This window comes from Setaria italica, chromosome V (assembly GCF_000263155.2).
Source record: "Setaria italica strain Yugu1 chromosome V, Setaria_italica_v2.0, whole genome shotgun sequence".
Lineage (NCBI taxonomy): Eukaryota > Viridiplantae > Streptophyta > Magnoliopsida > Poales > Poaceae > Setaria > Setaria italica.
In genome coordinates, this window is record NC_028454.1 from 1,092,053 (window position 1) to 1,110,841 (window position 18,789).

Genomic DNA, 18,789 nt, shown 5'->3' on the forward strand with positions numbered 1-18,789 from the left:
CAAAAAGCATACGGTTGGCTTGCGTGCAGGGGACGTCACAGTCGTCCCAAGGTGTACCCTCATTCATCCACTGTTGCCATAGCCAGCGTAAACGTAGAGGCCTGGAGAATTTTGCCATATGAAGCACTCCTATTCCACCTCCTTTCTTGTGTCTGGCTGTCCGAGTCCAGTTGACTTTGCATTTTCTGCCGGTTAAGCTTTCATTGCCGGCCCAAAGGAATTTCTTCCTCTTAGCATCAATGATCTTCATGATCTCCTTTGGCATTCCACTCCTTTTAGGGTAGAGCTAATGGAATGGACGTGGTATGCATTATTGTGCGCGCTGTGGCGTTGTTTCCTACAGTGGATGCTATCATTCGGACAAACCATTCTTTGCTAACCTCGTCTGAAAGTTTTGCTTCCCTGTGCCGTCACAAAATGTAAGCGGAACAAAAAAAAAATCATAGATACACACACCATTACAGTAGTGCTAGTATAGATAATAACCACAACAGGTTCTAATGCGTTATAGTCCTAGTACATAAACTCACGATAGCTTCAGCACATTACAAGGTTCAGCCAGCACGACTTTATAAAGCTCAAACGGTTGAGCCAAACGCACAAATTCAAGTTTAAGCGGTTCATCCTAATATTATTATTACAAAACAAGCAGAGTATGATTTCCGTTGCAAGCCACGGTCACAAGGATCGTATAGCACCGACCACATATCTTGCTTGCTATCTTCTCCAGGTTGTATCATTTAATTTTTGCTCAACACAACGACCAAGCATCATTTCAGTTTCAACCACTGCCGCAAAGCTAGTAGAGATTTAATTCTGCACACTTGTCAAGCCTTGTCTGGATTGTATCGGTGTCATTGATCCCAACCCCCTAGAAAAAAGTTGTAAACAAATTTGTTATAGTAATGTAAATTTTTATGGCAGCAACTTTTAGAGATAGATAAACAACTTACATTCGATTCAAGCCATCGTCCCAATAGCCGCCTCACACATTCAGTACTAGCAGCCTCACCAATGCCATACGTCGTTCCGGTAAATACACCAATAGCACAGTGAGTGTCAAAACGTATAAGGGGACCTCCCGATGCACCCCTGATCCCAAAGCAATTGTGCTGAACAACAATACCATCGTGTTCTGTATGGTCTGGGGGACCCCTTCAGAAAAAGGAAAAGGAAGGAAAAGATTAGTATAAAAAAGTTTAAAGTTTACACAAGTAAAACAAAGTTTAAAGAAAGCAATGCTTACACAATATATCCACCATAGGCTGAAGGTTCAATAGCTAACAATGGTCCTTGCCTATTTAAGTATAGTGGAAGGTTGATAGGATTATAATATCCCATCAAAGTGACAAGGGTTCCAACCGCTGCTGGTTGAGGAGAAAATACCACACAAGGAAACTGATTGACCGATATCATCGTTTGTGGAGGCACATGCACACTTATTACTTGTACATCAGGTTTCTTAAGGTACTGATGAGCATAAGCAGGCGCATCCAAATGTGTACCAGGAAGTCTCACCATTAGATGCTCATCATTGTTAGCATTATTTACGTCCTCTATAACATGCCTACATGTTATTACTAAAAATTTGTTTTCTTGCACCTTTTTGTGGATGATAAAACCGCTCCCAAAAAACCTTGTCACTACTTGATCCGGTTGCCCTCTGACCACTGACCTTTGTATACGTTGTCCTAGTATTTGGACCACTGACCTTTGGAAAATCGGCTGTATGCCATTAGCAGCAAGTCCAGGCCGTGGGTCGTACATATTGGCGACAACTGAACATAATTAAATTCAATCAGAAAGATCAAAATTATTTCAAAAGGTTATACCATAAGAGTGACATTGAAAACAAATAAAAGCATAGAGGTACTACTGGAATAATTAATTTAGAACAATCATTTTGAAGTCAAGATTACAAAATTTACCATTAAACGTGTATTACTTGACAAATGTAGTTAGGAAAGTTGATTCCAGATATAGGCAGTGATGTATTCAGGGGAGGAGCCAGGATTTGGCCATGGAGGGGGCCAAGTAGAAAATAAACTTATAAGTTTTTTCGAGATATAGAATATACATGAATCTGGTATATCGAGTATGAGAAATATATATTCTAGAAGCAAGTCTACTAGCTTAGTGATGCTCCCTTCTATAGCTTCTATAGAAGCCCGTTCATTTTGAGTGAAGAAAAGAAACGACTTTATGCTAGCACTACAATATAATGCGCATGGCAAGGGATAACCGGAGCCGGACAAAGCCATACCAAATAGGTCCTACTAGCAATAATGTCCAACAAATTGAGAGGAAGGGAATTAGATCTTTTTCGCACATATTCATAGCATCTAACGTTCTTGTATTTGATAAACCTAATTGTCCTCAGCTGGACAAATAATGCACACTAAGGTGCAGTGCAAAAAGATTTAGTTTGATCTTTGGACGCTCGGAGGTTCATTTGTAGGCTCATAGTTAGTTTCTGTTTGTCTACTTGGACCTTGGAATGACGCATTACATCCGTAGAGAGCAATTAACTCAGTACACAGATAGCTAGCTGCATGGATCAGCAATTCAGCACAAATAAAAAATGTGGCGTTGACCTTGGGAGGCTAAAATGCATTCTTTGTTCAGAATGCACACACCCTGCACTTACAACCGAGAGATAGGATCAATTGCAACTTGATGAAATTGATTGCAACTGGACCGAACTAGTTGCAACTCGGACCGAGCTGGTTGCAGCTAGATGCGAACCAGTTGCGACTCAAACTGAGCTGGTTGCAACTGGACGCTTACTAGTTGCAATTCGGATCGTGCCAGTTGCAACAATAAGACTAAGAGGGTGTTTGTTTCTTTAGCACCTCCTAAAATTCCTGTCACATCGAATGTTTAGATACTAATTAGGAGTATTAAACATAGATTAATTATAAAATCAATTGCACAGATGGAGACTAATTTGCGAGACCAATCTATTAAGCCTAATTAGTCCATGATTTGACAATATGGTGCTACAGTAAACATGTGCTAATGATGGATTAATTAGGCTTAATAGATTCGTCTCATGAATTAGCCTCTATCTATGTAATTAGTTTTATAATTAGCTCATATTTAATTCTCCTAATTAACATCTGAATATTCGATGTGACATGAATTTTAGGAGGTCCTAAATAACCAAACACCCCCTAAACCAGTTGCAACCAGAGACTAAACCAGTTGCAACCACGATCCGAATTGCAACTAGTAAGCGTCCAGTTGCAATAGGTTCGAACCGACTTGCGAATGGCTCAGTTCGAATCCCAACTGGTTCACGTCGAGTTGCAACCGGCTTGATTCAAATTGCAACTAGTTTGGTCCAGCTGCAATCAGTTCCGTCGAGTTGCAATTGATCTTGTCTCTCAGTTGCAACTGTAGGGTCTGTGAATTTTGAACAGAAAATGCACCCATATGCATTTTAACCTCACCATACATACATACATACATAGATATATATATATATATATATATATATATATATATATATATATATATATATATATATCTTTGATGCGCACACGCGAGAAATCACAGCATCATTTTCTACATTGATATGTTGCTAGTCGTCATCACCACACATCCACCTTGGCTTGTCATAAAGTAAGGACAATATTTACTGTCGACACGGCCCAACCACTGAAAACGATGGGGCGGTGGCATGGCTCCAAAATAAAATGATAATAGTTTTTCTCCAACTTTGACCAACAATATTTATTCAATTAATTAGTTAAATAAAGTAGAATAAGCACTAGATTTATCATCAAAAGTACTTTAAACATGTCTTCTATGTTCATCTATTTTTCATAGATATTTGTAGAAAAAACTAATAGTCAAACAAATGAAAAAAAGTCAATTGCCACATGTATTAATTTCAAAACGGAACCAGTATCATAATGGAATATGTTACAGTAGTCTAAGTAGCTTCTTTACTTCTTAGGATGTGGAACATCGCAAAAATCTAAGCCCTTGGATTTTAGAAGAAATAAAATAACTGCAGATGGAAAAACACCGTACACTCGTGCCGTTTGAGAAAAGCTGCCATGCCTGTGACGCATATATGGAAGTACAAAGCCACCATGGATGTAGGTTCTGTTTGGTACTATTTGGTAGGGCATTGGCTTCTACGAAAGGGCTTTGGTTTTAGCTTGTCTATTAAAATAGATTTGAGATTTCATTTTTTTTTTGCTTATGGCTCCTAGTACAAAATGAGGACGGACATTTGGGTGGATTACTGTGTGAAGCCCTTTTGGTTGAAACCATTTGGTATGGCTTCAAAAAAAACCGAAGAAGTAGTCTTGCTAAACAGCCCGTAATCTAAAACATAAACAAACAAAAAAGATTTAGCACTGAAATCCGATTCCCCTCTTGTAGCGCGGACCGCGAAGTAAAGGGGGGTTGGCTAGGCTTAGCGCCAAGGTTAGCAAACACGGTGATTATTTCTTCAAGCACAATATATAGTCATTGAGTAAATTTGAATGTCATTATGGAACCAACCACCAAGGAGATATAGGTATAGCAGTTGTGTGCTATATAAGAATTTGACATATCCGTGCATCAAGCAATGTGTAGTACATATGATTGTTATTACTTTTATGAAATAATAATGACACGTGCCAATTTATTGTTATTTTCATAAAACGTGGTTTCCATGCTTTCGTGTAGCATGCTAGTTATGCACTGAAATGTTATTAGCGACATGTATTTGAGCAACGTAATGACTAATAAGAGTTTTTAAAGCATCTCGAGCAGATTGTTCATATCCCATTACTAAAATATTTTTTCTTTCCCTCCACATTAGATGCTTTTGTGTTTTTTGAGATCGCTGCTACATGCTACCAAAATCAATCTCCAATACTTCCCTGATAGGTGGGTCTCACATGTCAGTAATCTAGATGTGTTCGGTAGTGGTTTTTATGCAGCGCTGCAGCTGCAGCCGGTGGCGGAGGTAGGACTAAAATCTACTGCTGCTACTCGTTGATGGCTGTACAGCCGCAGCCCAAACAGCTGCAAGAAGCTGAGAAGAAAAAAGCAGCTGCTGGAATAACACACGCCAACCATCCGAACCCAGATTGTACTACCGGTTCACGGATTGCAGGGCAGAGAAGAAAAGGGACCAGGCCTTTTGCATGCACTTGTAAACAACAAATAGGTAATCAACGAACTTATCAACTACTGCAGTGTCACATCTACCAACTACAGCTTGCGTCATTCTCATCCATCCATGGATCGGAGAACATACATATATATCACATGCCAAATGCTAGCATGAGGTTGACATCTGCAGATGTTAACTACTACCCAAAACTATGCCCTAAAAATAAACCTAAACTCAACTACCATTACATCATCAACAACAACACAAGGAAAAGGCCATAGCCCCAATATCAAACTGCTACTCCCTCAACTCACGAGTAGATGGTGTTTTGGACATCAACATAGTCTCCAAAATATAGGTTTGACTAATTTGTATAATATATTTATGAAACACAATGAAGTTATACTTTTATAAAAACTACTTCTCAAGGTAAATCTAGTTGTACCATTTCAAATATCCAGACCCAAGATAAAAAAAAATTAAAATTTATAACCAAGCTTCAGAATACTTAAGTGTGTTGGAACCTAAAATGCCACTTATTTGTGACAGGAGGAAGTTCTTACCAAGCAAATAATTCACGTATGGTGTATTCTACTCCCTCAGTTCCAAATTATAGGTCGTTATGCCTTTTCTAGATGCATAGATATTATTACACATTTAGACATAGGGTATATTTAAGCGCATAACAAAGTTTATGAATAAAAAAAGCCAAAACGACTTATAATTTGGAATAGAGGAGGGATTACGTCCACTTGAATCATGAATGATGTAATATACCGAAGAAACAATAAAAAAAGACACACAAGAAATGATTCCTGGTGGCAGTAAAGGATCGGAGCTAACCATCAACTAACCCCCTTTGATAAACAAACCTATAATTCATCACATCCATCTATCGGACCATCTTCCCTGGCCTAACATGGAAGAGCAAGGCACACCGATATGTGCGTGCATAATGGCCGGAGAATAACCAATGCGAGAGGGGGGCACGGCACATGCGGGAAACACTTCACGTCGGGGCAAGGCAACGCTGTGGTTGGCATGCGTGAAACTGTTGGAGGTCGATTGGTTTGTGGACAGCCATACGGGGGACAGGGAAGGACCTAGCTAGGCAACATCATCTCCTCCATCTCATTGCTGCATGCATGGAGTATCAGCATTGGTCACTTGATGCGTATAGGTCAACCCAACAAAATATATATAGGATCAGAATAAGATCGACGCGCGGACTCCTCCTCCTCCGCTCTCTCTCTCTCTCACTCTCTCTCTCTCTCTCTCTCTCCCGCAGCACAAGCAAACCACAACCCGGCGACGACGCGACGCGGCGAGCGGCAGGCCGCTGGGGCACACTACGCCCAACTCGCACACTGAAGGGAGGGAGGAAGGAAAGAGAGTACCTGCTTCGCCACGGGTCGTCGGCGACGGAGAAGGGAGAAGGCGCTGCTGGCGAAAGGGAGATGGTGAGATGGTGTGCTGCTGGCGAAAGGGAGATGGTGAGATGGTGAGGGCCGTGCTCATTGGAGCTGGGGTGGTGGGGAGATGGTGAGGAGTAAAAGAGCAGTAAACTCGTCCTCATTAACTGCTGGCGCACGCTCCGTCCTTTTTTTCCACTTTGGGGAAGAAGGAATCTGACTTTTTTTTTTCCTATTTGGGGCCTCGTTTTGCTGCTCAGTGTGCTTGTTTTCAACTCGTGCTTTCTGTTAACTTAACTAGATTATTGCTGTAACTGTGGAAGAACTAAGAAGAGGGGACATCGAGAAATTTAGGGATTGCAAGCCTCCATCTTCCGCTGCATTTGCAGCTCCGGCTGAATCGAAGTTCCAATCTGAGCCCGTAGAGCCTAAGGAGGAGAAAGGGGCGTCCAAGGCATACCAAGATCACCATCCACGCCGACGATTCCTGCTGGCACCCCAGGATCAACAGCGGTGGCGGTGGACTACGATGCCTCCCCCTGCGAGCACATCATCTCTCTCAAGCTGCGCCTGCTCGACGCCATCCATGGCTTCTACATCAAGGCGCTACATTCATTGCCCCCCTCAGTTCGGTTCGAGTTCTGTTTCTGCTCTCTGTTACTACAAAACATAATCTGTGGATGTGCTCTAGCTTTTATGCTGGATAATTAGTGTTCACGACTTCACTGGTTAATGGTTACTAGAGTTAGTTGCTTAATACTTCTGGCTACCTAAACTGCTGTCTTATTGATAGTTTAATATGTGCACTCTGTTACTGTCAGTACCATGTTATGAAGTGATCGTTCTTCTTCTTCAGTGCCTTGGTTATTTGTCATGTACTGCCGTGTTAGTATCATGACACTAGTAAGTCTACGACAAATATGCTTCAACCAGGCTGATGAAATATTCTCAATCCTCGTGCTTTAACTTGCAGGAACCGAGTTATGGTCTTCACATTATCTGTGGAGTGTGGAAATCTGGAAACAGCATCTTTAACCTGAAAAAATCATACCATGCTAACTTTTTTGGCAAGCACAGATGATGCTACTACGATTGCCCCGTGAGCGCACTATTTATTGTTCGCTGGAGTCAACTTCGTCTGAAGCTGGTCGATTTCAGCCCCGTTTTCTTCCACTGACTTATTTTTAGCACCCGTCACATCGAATATTTAGATACTAATTAGGAGTATTAAACGTAGACTATTTACAAAACCCATTACATAAGACGAATCTAAACGGCGAGATGAATCTATTAAGCCTAATTAGTCCATGATTTGACAATGTGTTGCTACAGTAAACATTTGCTAATGATGGATTAATTAGGCTTAATTAGGTTTAATAGATTCGTCTCGCCGTTTAGATTCGTCTTATGTAATGGGTTTTGTAAATAGTCTACGTTTAATACTCCTAATTAGTATCTAAACATTCGATGTGACACGTGTTAAAAATAAGTCAGTGGAACAAAACGCAAGGACTGGTGAGCCCTCGTACCTGCAATTTAAAACGCTTCGATGTTTTAACCATATTTCTTAGCTCATATCATTATTAAGTATCACAATGGCATAACAAGAAAGAAAACACAGTAAGCATCCAACTGGGTGATTTTAGCATGAATATGAACTACAACTTGGTTTATAAGTGAGTACAACAAGGCTGTCGTCGTTGTTGGGTGTAAGGGCACACGCTCGTGCCTCTTCCCCGCCACGCTCTCGCACCCTGACCCCGTGGGCCCGTGGCACTGTGCAGGCCCTGCCCCATGAACGGGGTCTCAGGTATCCGTGCGCGCTTTGTCGTTGTACTGTTCCTCTCTCATCTCCTAAACCGCCTGCAAAGCTTGGAATCGGGCACGATCGCACGACGATCCAAGCGACGGCGACGCGGTGGGTGCGGGGGCTTGAGCGGAGGAGCAGGCAGCAAGCACAGGAGATGGGGGGAACACGCGTCGCGCACACGAGGCGACGGGGCAGACGGGGTAGCAGAGCGCGTCCAGACGGAGTTGCTACGGCGAGGTCGGACTTGGGCGCACCCAGGCGTAGGCGGACAGGCCGCCCGTGAACCATCAGCAGGCTTTCCAGCGCCTCGGTGCTCGTACTGTAGCAGCATCGCTACGTCAGGGTATGGGCGCGCCGCTTGCCTTTTTTGCAGCGTCGCTACTGGCGAGCCCTCATCAGAGGTGGGTTCCTAGGGCCGCCACGGCGAATCCGACGGCAGGCCGCGGCTGCCAATGGACCATGGCGAGGACCGGATTGGTTTCGGTATCGCTGCCGCCGTCCACGTCAGCGTGTTCGCGGACCAAAGCCAAACTCAGAATCCAAACCGACATCACCTGATAGAATGTGTGGGCCTATGTGTACGTCGTGAGACAGATGTGAACGCGCGTCGATTTCATCTTTGCAAACTTGCAACTGCGAGTCCGTTGTTTTGAGCAGCAGCCAGCAGGACGCCGAGTACGATCCGGGTCGTGCCGTCCCACTCCCTCATTGATCTACTGCCACCTCGGCCCTCATCGTCGTCTCCGGTGATCAGCGCACATGCGCATGGTGTACGCCTGTACGGTCATGATCGAGCGCGACACCGACCTATCGACAGTTCAGCACCAACCCATCGTGCTCCACCGAACCAAAACACACTCTCACAAAGTCACAAGCGCTGCCACGGCGATGCGTGCCTTCACCCTGAACGATCCATCACAGATCAGTAGATCACGCTGCTGCCAGAGGCGGAGGCCACACGCTCGTGCCTTCTCCCCGCCACGCTCTCGCACCCTGACCCCGTGGGCCCGTGTCACAGTGCAGGCCCTGCCCAATGAACGGGGTCTCAGGTATCCGTGCGCGCTTTGTCGTTGTACTGTTCCCGATGAACGGGGTCTCAGGTATCCGTGCCCAATGAACGGGGTTTTCAGTCGCCGTTGTCGTTGCGAGCGAGGCGCTGCCTGCATGCCCGGAGGTGAAGGACACGCGAGGCCACCACAATGGCCATGGACTCCACTGCACTGGACCTCAGCACCTTGGGACCTCAAGGACGAAACGCCACCTCCGTGCCAATGCCAATATGGAAGAGGGCAGCAGAAATGGCACACGTCTGGTCTGGAGTCCCTAGACTCTGGAACCCTGTAGGGAAGGGAGCGCAATTGCTGATTTGTCATTTGCTCTCTCGCTGGCCCAGGTATCCTGCTCCGGTGATAAATTAAACTCATTTTGATTAGCCGTGAGAATTTAGCTAGTGCTTAGAGTTTTTTTTGGGTTAATAGCTGCTGGTCGAGAGATGATCTATACCATATTATAAATTAATAATTGGTACCCACATCTTTGTTTGCCTTCAAACTTTGTCTCACTCACAGTCTCCAGCAGTCCCTACTTTGCTTGGACGTGGTAAACCCATCTTTTTAGAAAAAGACTACAAGTCTATAGAGCCCGGGCCATTTGCAGCGAGCTGCAGCATAGAGAGAGAAAGAGAGACCAGGACGGCCGGACAGGACGTGGGCATCGCCTCGGCTCCTGCTCTTAATCAAATCGATGGCCATCAAGAGATGAGATCGCGTCGCTCGCCTCGCCGGCCAGGGATCTCTCTCACCAAGGCACATGATGGTGTTAGAAATTTAGGTATATTTCGGTATATTTTAATTTCAAAATTAAACATGTAAAATATTATCATGAATATGTTGAGTGATTTGGTGATAAGATAAAATGTGCCGGTGTTCAAGTTTAAACAAATAATAAACAGGAACAAAAATAGGCACAGATAATTTAGAATGTACCCTAAGGTGGGGCCAGTGCCGGAGGCACCAGATGCGCTGTTACCATCTGAACTAGTCATACTAGTCGTGGGATGGCCTCAGTCGATGTAGTCGTACAATAATGATGCAGGAAGAGGTCGTTGCAGTGCAGTCCCTCGATCGGTCTCCAGGAAGAAGAGGAAGTAATCGATCAATGTCTCGGCCACCAGGAACTAGTCGTCGTAGTTGATCAGCGTCTCGACCACCAGGAAGTAGTCGTTGTAGTCGATCAGCTTCTCGGGCACCGGGACGTAGTCGATCAGGAAGGGAGTGAGCAGTCGCGTTCAACGCTCCCCAAAAACCTTATCGCCTGCCTATCCCGAGCAGGATCTCTGACAGAAGGTGAGGTTCCGGAGGCTCTGCTCTCGCCAGAACGTGTGCACGCAGTGCTGGCGATGGGAATACAAGAGCGTAGCAGAAAAGACAGAGGGAGAAGAGAGAAGTCTCCTAAAAGGAGTACTTGGTGCGAGTCTGGCAGGAGGGGAAAGGGAGCCTTATATAGCCGAGCGGTGAGAGAGGGGGGATGAATCTGGACGTGATCTGGTAGTTAGCACAGTCATCAAACGAAATCAATTCGCCCAGTAATCAAGGCTATCAAACCAGGCAATCAAACCAGTAACCATTCGAATATTCCCAAGCTTATTTCTTAGCTGTTACTGGACTGACTCAATTGATGACTCTGACGACCTGCAAAAGGTTAATCGCACCGCAACACATCAAGTCGCTTCGCTCGGTCAGCTCGGTGCGTCGCTCGGCACACCACGCCCACGCCCACGGCCTGGTCCGTCCCGGCGCGGCGTGGCAAGCGAGCGCGCGCGTGTGGCACGCCAATCTCTTTTATTGATTTCGCAATAGGTGTACTCAAAGTCCTCCATTTAAGTCAGTAAAGATCCTCCTCAAATTCCCATGTAGAACTAAGCACTTAACTCTCTAGCATTTATGAGTGGGCTTTCAATTCTTTTAATTGAGTAAATATTTGGGCCAAGCCCATATATTTCAATAATCCCCACCAAAAATTTCAAGCCACACTAGAAAATTTCAATATAGACGAAATCAAAAACTAATTGCACAGTTTTGTTGTACTTTGCGAGACGAATCTTTTGAGCCTAATTAGTCAATATTTGGATAATAATTCACAAATACAAATGAAACGCTACAGTGTCACATTTATGGCAAAATGCCAATTTGGCACCTCCCAACTTGGGAAGTAAACAAGGGCTTAATCAAATCGATGGCCATCAAGAGATGAGATCGCGTCGCTCGCCTCGCCGGCCAGGGATCTCTCTCACCAAGGCACATGATGGTGTTAGAAATTTAGATATATTTCGGTATATTTTAATTTCAAAATTAAACATGTAAAATATTATCATGAATATGTTGAGTGATTTGGTGATAAGATAAAATGTGCCGGTGTTCAAGTTTAAACAAATAATAAACAGGAACAAAAATAGGCACAGATAATTTAGAATGTACCCTAAGGTGGGGCCAGTGCCGGAGGCACCAGATGCGCCGTTACCATCTGAACTAGTCATACTAGTCGTGGGATGGCCTCAGTCGATGTAGTCGTACAATAATGATGCAGGAAGAGGTCGTTGTAGTGCAGTCCCTCGATCGGCCTCCAGGAAGAAGAGGAAGTAATCGATCAATGTCTCGGCCACCAGGAACTAGTCGTCGTAGTTGATCAGCGTCTCGGCCACCAGGAAGTAGTCGTTGTAGTCGATCAGCTTCTCGGGCACCGGGACGTAGTCGATCAGGAAGGGAGTGAGCAGTCGCGTTCAACGCTCCCCAAAAACCTGATCGCCTGCCTATCCCGAGCAGGATCTCTGACAGAAGGTGAGGTTCCGGAGGCTCTGCTCTCGCCAGAACGTGTGCACGCAGTGCTGGCGATGGGAATACAAGAGCGTAGCAGAAAAGGTAGAGGGAGAAGAGAGAAGTCTCCTAAAAGGAGTACTTGGTGCGAGTCTGGCAGGAGGGGAAAGGGAGCCTTATATAGCCGAGCGGTGAGAGAGGGGGATGAATCTGGACGTGATCTGGTAGTCAGCACAGTCATCAAACGAAATCAATTCGCCCAGTAATTAAGGCTATCAAACCAGGCAATCAAACCAGTAACCATTCGAATATTCCCAAGCTTATTCCTTCGCTGTTACTGGACTGACTCAATTGATGACTCTGACGACCTGCAAAAGGTTCATCGCACCGCAACATATCATGTCGCTTCGCTCGGTCAGCTCGGCGCGTTGCTTGGCACGCCACGCCCATGCCCACGCCCCAGCCCGGCCCGGCACGGCGCAGCAAGCGAGCGCCCGCGTGTGTGGCACGCCAATCTCTTTCATTGACTTTGCAATAGGTGTACTCAAAGTCCACCATTTAAGTGAGTAAAGATCCTCCTCAAATTCCCATGTGGAACTAAGCACTTAACTCCCTAGCATTTATTAGTGGGCTTTCAATTCTTTTAATTGAGTAAATATTTGGGCCAAGCCCATATATTCCAACAATCCCCACCAAGAATTTCAAGCCACACTAGAAATGCTCTTAAATCCATTGTAATCTTTGATATACCAGTATTTGATGGAGACTGTTAAGTTACTTCCATCTAGAACTAAAGCTACACTTATTCATAACTGTACAATGGACTATGCCTTGAATTGACAGTCTTGTGCAAACAAGTTTGACCAGAGCCCTTCACTGATACTAGGCTGTGAAAGTATCCCCACGGTTTGGATCTTATAAGTCATACTCTGAACCTTTCATGAGTTTATAGAGATCACCTACATCTCATAGACTATGACCAGTAGTCAGACTCATATAGGTGCATTCCTCAAAAGATGTTCTATAGGACAACATTTTTGCTTCAAAGAAACAACTCCCTTGTTTCAAAGAGGTCACTTGGAACGCATTGAGGTATAAACCAACCTGCCATACATACAGTATTGAAGAGAAATGCATTTCACTGGAATGTGTCTATTCAAAGGTTCTTTTCTCTCAGTTAAACTATAGCTTATTTCACCATCCTACTTCACGGGATCTTCGATCACATAGAACAAGTTACTACTATAGAGTAACTCATGTGGGTCTCAAGCCCAATTCCATAGATGCATTGTCTATCACGTTTCGTGAAAGACCCTTTGTAAACTTATCTGCCAGATTCTTAGCTGTTTGAACATAGTCCAAAGCTATAACTCTGGAGTTCTCAATTTCCTGACAGATTTTAACCGCCTCTTGACATGCCTTGATGACTTCATGTTATCCTTTGAACTATTCACCTTGACTATCACAGTTTGATTGTCATTAGAATTGCTGGTATCGGTTTTTCAACTACGGGCAAGTCCATTAGGAGTTCACAAAGCCACTTAGCCTCAATAGTGGTGGTGTCTAATGCTGTGAGTTTTGCTTCCATTGTTGACCTCGTTAAGATGGTCTGGTTGCAAGACTTTCAGGAAACAACACCACCTCCAAGTGTGAATACATATCCACTTGTAGCTTTTATCTCATCAGCATCAGAGATCCAATTTGACTCACTATACCCTTCAAGTACCCTTGGGTGCCCAGTATAGTGAATCCTGTAGTTCATAGTACCTTTTAGATAGCGCATTACTCTCTCCAGAGCATTCCAATGATCATCTGCCGGGTTTGAAATAAACCAGCTTAGTTTGGTCACAGCAAACGAGATATCAGGCCTCGTAGCACTAGTCAAGTACATAAGTGAACCAATAATTTGAGAGTATCTCAGCTGATCACTCATTATCCTTTTATTTTTCCTTAGATTTACACTAGCATCATAAGGTTTTGAAACAGGTTTGCAGTCACTATAACCAAAGCGACTTAGAACATTTTTCACATAATAGGATTGCAAGAGTGTAACCCCACCATCACCTTCTCTAACTAGTTTTATATTAAGGATAACATCAACCTCTCCCAAATCTTTCATCTCAAAGTTTTGAGATAAAAAATCCCTGACTTCCTTAATCACATTAAGGCTTGTCCTAAAAATTAATATGTCATCGACATATAAGCATAATATCACTCCTTCACCCCACCAAAGCGATAGTGCTTAGATTTTTTTTTGGTTAATAGCCGAGAGATGATCTATACCATGTTAAAATTAATAATTGGTACCCACATCTTTGTTTGCCTTCAAACTTTGTCTCGCTCAGTCTCCAACAGTCCCTACTTTGCTTGGACGTGGTGGGCCCATCTTTTTAGAAAAAGACTACAAGTCTATAGAGCCCAGACCATTTGCAGCGAGCATGGAGAGAGAAAGAGAGACCAGGCCCTTGTTCACTTCCTACAAAACTCCCAACTTTAGCACTATGCAAAAAGAAGATTCCCCATCACATCAAATTTGCGGTACATGCATGGAGTACTAAATGTAGACGAAATCAAAAACTAATTGCACAGTTTTATTGTACTTTGCGAGATGAATCTTTTGAGCTTAATTAGTTAATATTTGGACAATAATTCACAAATACAAACGAAACGCTACAGTGTTGCTACAGTAATTTGGCACCTCCCAAATTCGCAAAGTAAACAAGGCCCAGGACGGCCGGACAGGACATAGGCATCGCCTCAGCTCCTGCTCTTAATCGAATCGATGGCCATCATGAGATGAGATCGCACTCGCCTCGCCGGCCAGGGATCTCTCTCAGCAAAACACACGATGGTGCCGAGTTATGGCATACTTAACCTCATGTCATGCAGATGGGGCTGTTTGGATATGAGGTGCTAAACTTTAATAGTGTCACATTGGATCTTCGGATGCTAATTAGGAGGACTAAACATGAGCTAATTATAAAATTAATTGCAGAACCTTGTGCTAATTCGGGAGACGAATCTATTAAGCCTAATTAATCCATCATTAGCAAATGGTTACTGTAGCACCACATTATCAAATTATGGACTAATTAGGCTTAATAGATTCATCTCGCGAATTATACTCCATCTGTGCAATTAATTTTGTAATTAGCTTATGTTTAGTACTCCTAATTAGCATCAAACATCCGATATGACAGGTGTTAAACTTTAATAGGGGTGTTCCCAAACACCCCTGAGATAATGGACGGACACCTCAAACCAAATAAACCCACTATACTCGGTCACTCTAATCGTGAGGAGCTTGAGCTCCTAATTACCGTCAACATACTTGGAAAACTATGCTTTTATTCTTTTTCAACGACAACATCCGTAGCAGCAAAATAATAAGGATTTAAGCCATTGGCTATTTCTGCCTGCAGTGCCTACTCATATAGCTTATGGCAGGACTGTGGTGGATGGGAAGGGACGGGGGAGCAGTGAATGCTGATCATACGTCTTGGTAGCGGTAGAGCTGCGCCTGCGCCGTGTTGCAGTCGCCAAAAAATCTTGTACCGCGCCAGCCCCGGCCCCACATCTGACACGCACCGAGGGGTGGCAGTGGCAGTCTGACTGCTGCGCCACACAGCCGCCGTGACGCGGTCATGGGGCAGGCCCGGCCAGTATTTGCGTTGACCATTTAGCCCATATCCCGCCGCGCGTTCCCACTCCACTCGGTGCAGGCAGGGCTTCGTTCGCTTCCCAGTTCCCTCGCGCCCCGGCCGTTTCACACGCAGCCTCCGTCCGTCGTCGTTGCGAGCGAGGCGCTGCCTGCATGCCCGGAGGTGAAGGACGCGCGAGGCCACCACAATGGCCATGGACCGCCACTGCACTGGACCTGCCAATGCCAAGATGGAAGAGGCAGAGGTAGAGGAGGAGGCAACGCAGGTCTCAGGCAAGTTGACAAAAGCGTCAAGGCCAGAGGGGGCGCGAGGAGAGGGCAGCAGAGTAATGGCACAGGTCTGGTCTGGTCTGGAGTCTAGAACCCCGTAGGGAAGGGAGCGCAATTGCTCATTTGTCATTTGCTCTCTCGCTGGCCCAGGTATCCTGCTGCTCGTGAGTCATGGAGCAGAACTCATTTCACGAATAAACCCTTTGCTGCCGTCGTTTTTATATAATGCTCGCGTACTCAATTTCCTTCAACGACCGGCCTCCATTGTTCCGTGGTGGGAGACGTCGTTGTCCACTCTAACGATACTTGTACGTTTGGGTGCTCTTCAACTCAGAATTTTCAAATAGTTTTCCTTACAAAGAAACACTAGTTTTTCAATGTTAAATTAGCTACAGTTGGATGAGTTCTGCCATGGCATGCTTGCTCAATTGCGGAGTACTCTCCCTGTCCCCTATGATAGGTTATTTTAGTTTTTTTATTCATAAACTTTTTATGCACTTAGATACGCCATATGTCTAGGATACGCTATATGTCTAAAAGGATATAAATATCTATGCATCTAGAAAAACGAAAACGACTTATAATTTGGAATGGAGGGAATACCATTCAATCGCCTTTCTATAACGTCAAAAACACAATCAACCTGTTCGGTTGAGCTTATCAACCAGAATCAACTCTACTTTTCAGCCATGAAATAATATTTTTCTCTTACACAAAATAGCAGAAACACTATTTTTTAGCCGGAGAAACAATCAGCCGAACAGGCCGAATAACAACTACATTGCCCATCAAGCAATCAGCTGATCAAAAGTTTAATTTATGCCACTTCATGACATTGCATTGGAAAGAATCGTATGTACTAGTTTCGTTTAGAGTAAAGTATATCACCGGTCCTCAAACTTGTAGCATTGTGTCATCCCGGTCTCCAAACTTGCAAAATGTATAACGAGATCCCTAAACTTGCTAATCGTAGTATAAGGTCCTAATTCTCCATAATTTGCATTAAGCTGCTCCCGTGGCATGTGACTGTACGTATACGGTGAGGTGGACTAGAACCTACGTGTCGCCCCCACATCTCTCTTGTCCAGTCTCTGCTCTCTTCCCCTCTCTCATGGCCAAGTGCAGCTACCTGGCGCCGCCACCACTCGATGCCCACCCGAGGCAGACCGACGCCAGGCGGCCTAAGCCTACACCCCAGCCGCGGGAGCCCTCGAGGGTGGGGATGAGGTCAACAAGGGTGGGCGACTCGGTGATGAGGACAAAGAAAAGCGCGACGCCGTGAGCGCCAGACTCGTCGGTAGCCTCGAGCTCTAGTGCCGGGCCGCTGGTGCCTTAGGGACGGGGACTGTGAGCACTTGCTCGTGCTGGTGGGTGGTGAGCTGCCTACTCCTGTGCTCGGGCTGCGTGACGCCGGCCACCGGCCACCAGCGGACAGGATGCCACAAGCACAGCACCACGCCAGTAATTCCATCTCCCACAGGCCACTCCTTTTCTTTCCCCAAATTCAGAACACAAGCAAGCAACTAGTGTTCCTCTCTGTTCTCGCTCAAGCCATGTTCATCTCCAAATTGCCAGCACCATTAGTTCAATATCCATTCCAATTTTTTCTTTAGATTCCCCTTCTTTGTTCATCTTCTCCAGAATTCAGAAAGGAGCAATCACCAACACCTTGTACCACCATCGCACTTTAATCAAACAGCCAGCAGCGTCAGTAGCCAGAGCAGCCAAATCCCCATGGAGGACGAGTCCCAGCCCAAGTCCGACGTTGACACCAACATCCTCGGCGGCTGGTGGTGCCGCGGAAGATGGGCGGGAGGAGGAGGCGAGCTCCATTGCAGCTGCCCATGCCGATGCAACAGCACGACAGGCGACGGGGAAAGGTATGAGAGTGGAGAGACTGGCTGACACATGGGCCACACATGTCAGGTCCATGTCACAACTCGGTCAACATGCCACGCAAGCGGCTTATTGCAAATTATGAAGAACTAGTGGAAGTGCACATGCGCATGCACGTGATAAAAAAGATTACATAAGAGTGTCAATAAATATTAAAATGAAATTATCATTTAGAGTTAATAAGGTAATAAAAAAATACACATTCTATTAATTCAAGAGAAAAAAATGAGCAGCCACTTTGAGAACCCTATCATGGCTTATCCACATTGGCTATAGCATTCTCTAGTACATGCATGCCATTGAGATGCTCGGGATCTTCTTCAGGCTCCTGAATTGGAAGCTCCTGGACGTGGATGTAGCTCCTAGACTTGGAGGTCCAGTTCATCTTGTTGAACTTCTTCATTCTGCTTCTCCTCCTGAACTGCTACGTCATCAACTTCTGGCCATAGGTTTGCTTCAGGCATGGCCTCATCAAGGCCTCATCGGGATTTGCACCCAACTCAGGCAATGCTGCGTTGATATTAAGGTTTAGAGGCCCAGGAGGACGAAAAGGAGGCAACAGTTCATTGGGGCCTAGGAAGCTAGGACTATGAAGTCATCCACAAAACCACCAGGAGGAATGCTTTCATCCATCAAAAGTCCACCCATCATGTTGTGTTGAATGATCTCACACTGAACTATCAGGGATACTTCCTCGAGGTCATCTCCTTCAGACATTATTAGATAATGTGGAATATCCATCAAATCAGTGGTTCTTATTTTGATAATGAATCTGGAAAGTACATTGTCCCTCTGCCACAAGATGAGCC

At 44.9% G+C, this 18,789-nt stretch overlaps 1 protein-coding gene across 2 annotated transcripts; it reads right to left on the reverse strand.

Moving 5' to 3' along the window:
- Nucleotides 1–458: 458 nt before the first annotated feature.
- On the reverse strand, nt 459–7,193 carry LOC101784463. 2 transcript variants are annotated; one of them, XM_004967391.2, is made up of 4 exons: nt 6,517–7,193; nt 1,712–1,778; nt 954–1,155; nt 459–871 (listed from the first exon to the last, which is right to left on the reverse strand). In XM_004967391.2, exons 1-4 carry the CDS (start codon nt 6,635–6,637, stop codon nt 800–802), a joined length of 462 nt encoding a protein of 153 aa, XP_004967448.1. In that variant the 5' UTR covers nt 6,638–7,193; the 3' UTR covers nt 459–799. The 2 variants fall into 2 exon arrangements, with proteins under 2 accessions (XP_004967448.1, XP_012701683.2); XM_012846229.2 differs by having other exon boundaries at nt 1,247–1,778; nt 6,517–7,179.
- Between the last annotated feature and the right edge of the window lie 11,596 nt (nt 7,194–18,789).

Bases quoted from the DNA above. Each gene is read 5' to 3' on its own strand.
- LOC101784463 (XM_012846229.2), bottom strand. From the start codon at position 6,637: ATGAGCACGGCCCTCACCATCTCACCATCTCCCTTTCGCCAGCAGCAC. The intron at 1,156-1,246 runs GTAAGCATTGCT...CTTTTTCTGAAG, and splicing joins GCCTATGGTGGATATATTGT to GGGTCCCCCAGACCATACAG. The intron at 872-953 runs GTAAGTTGTTTA...ACTTTTTTCTAG, and splicing joins GACGATGGCTTGAATCGAAT to GGGGTTGGGATCAATGACAC.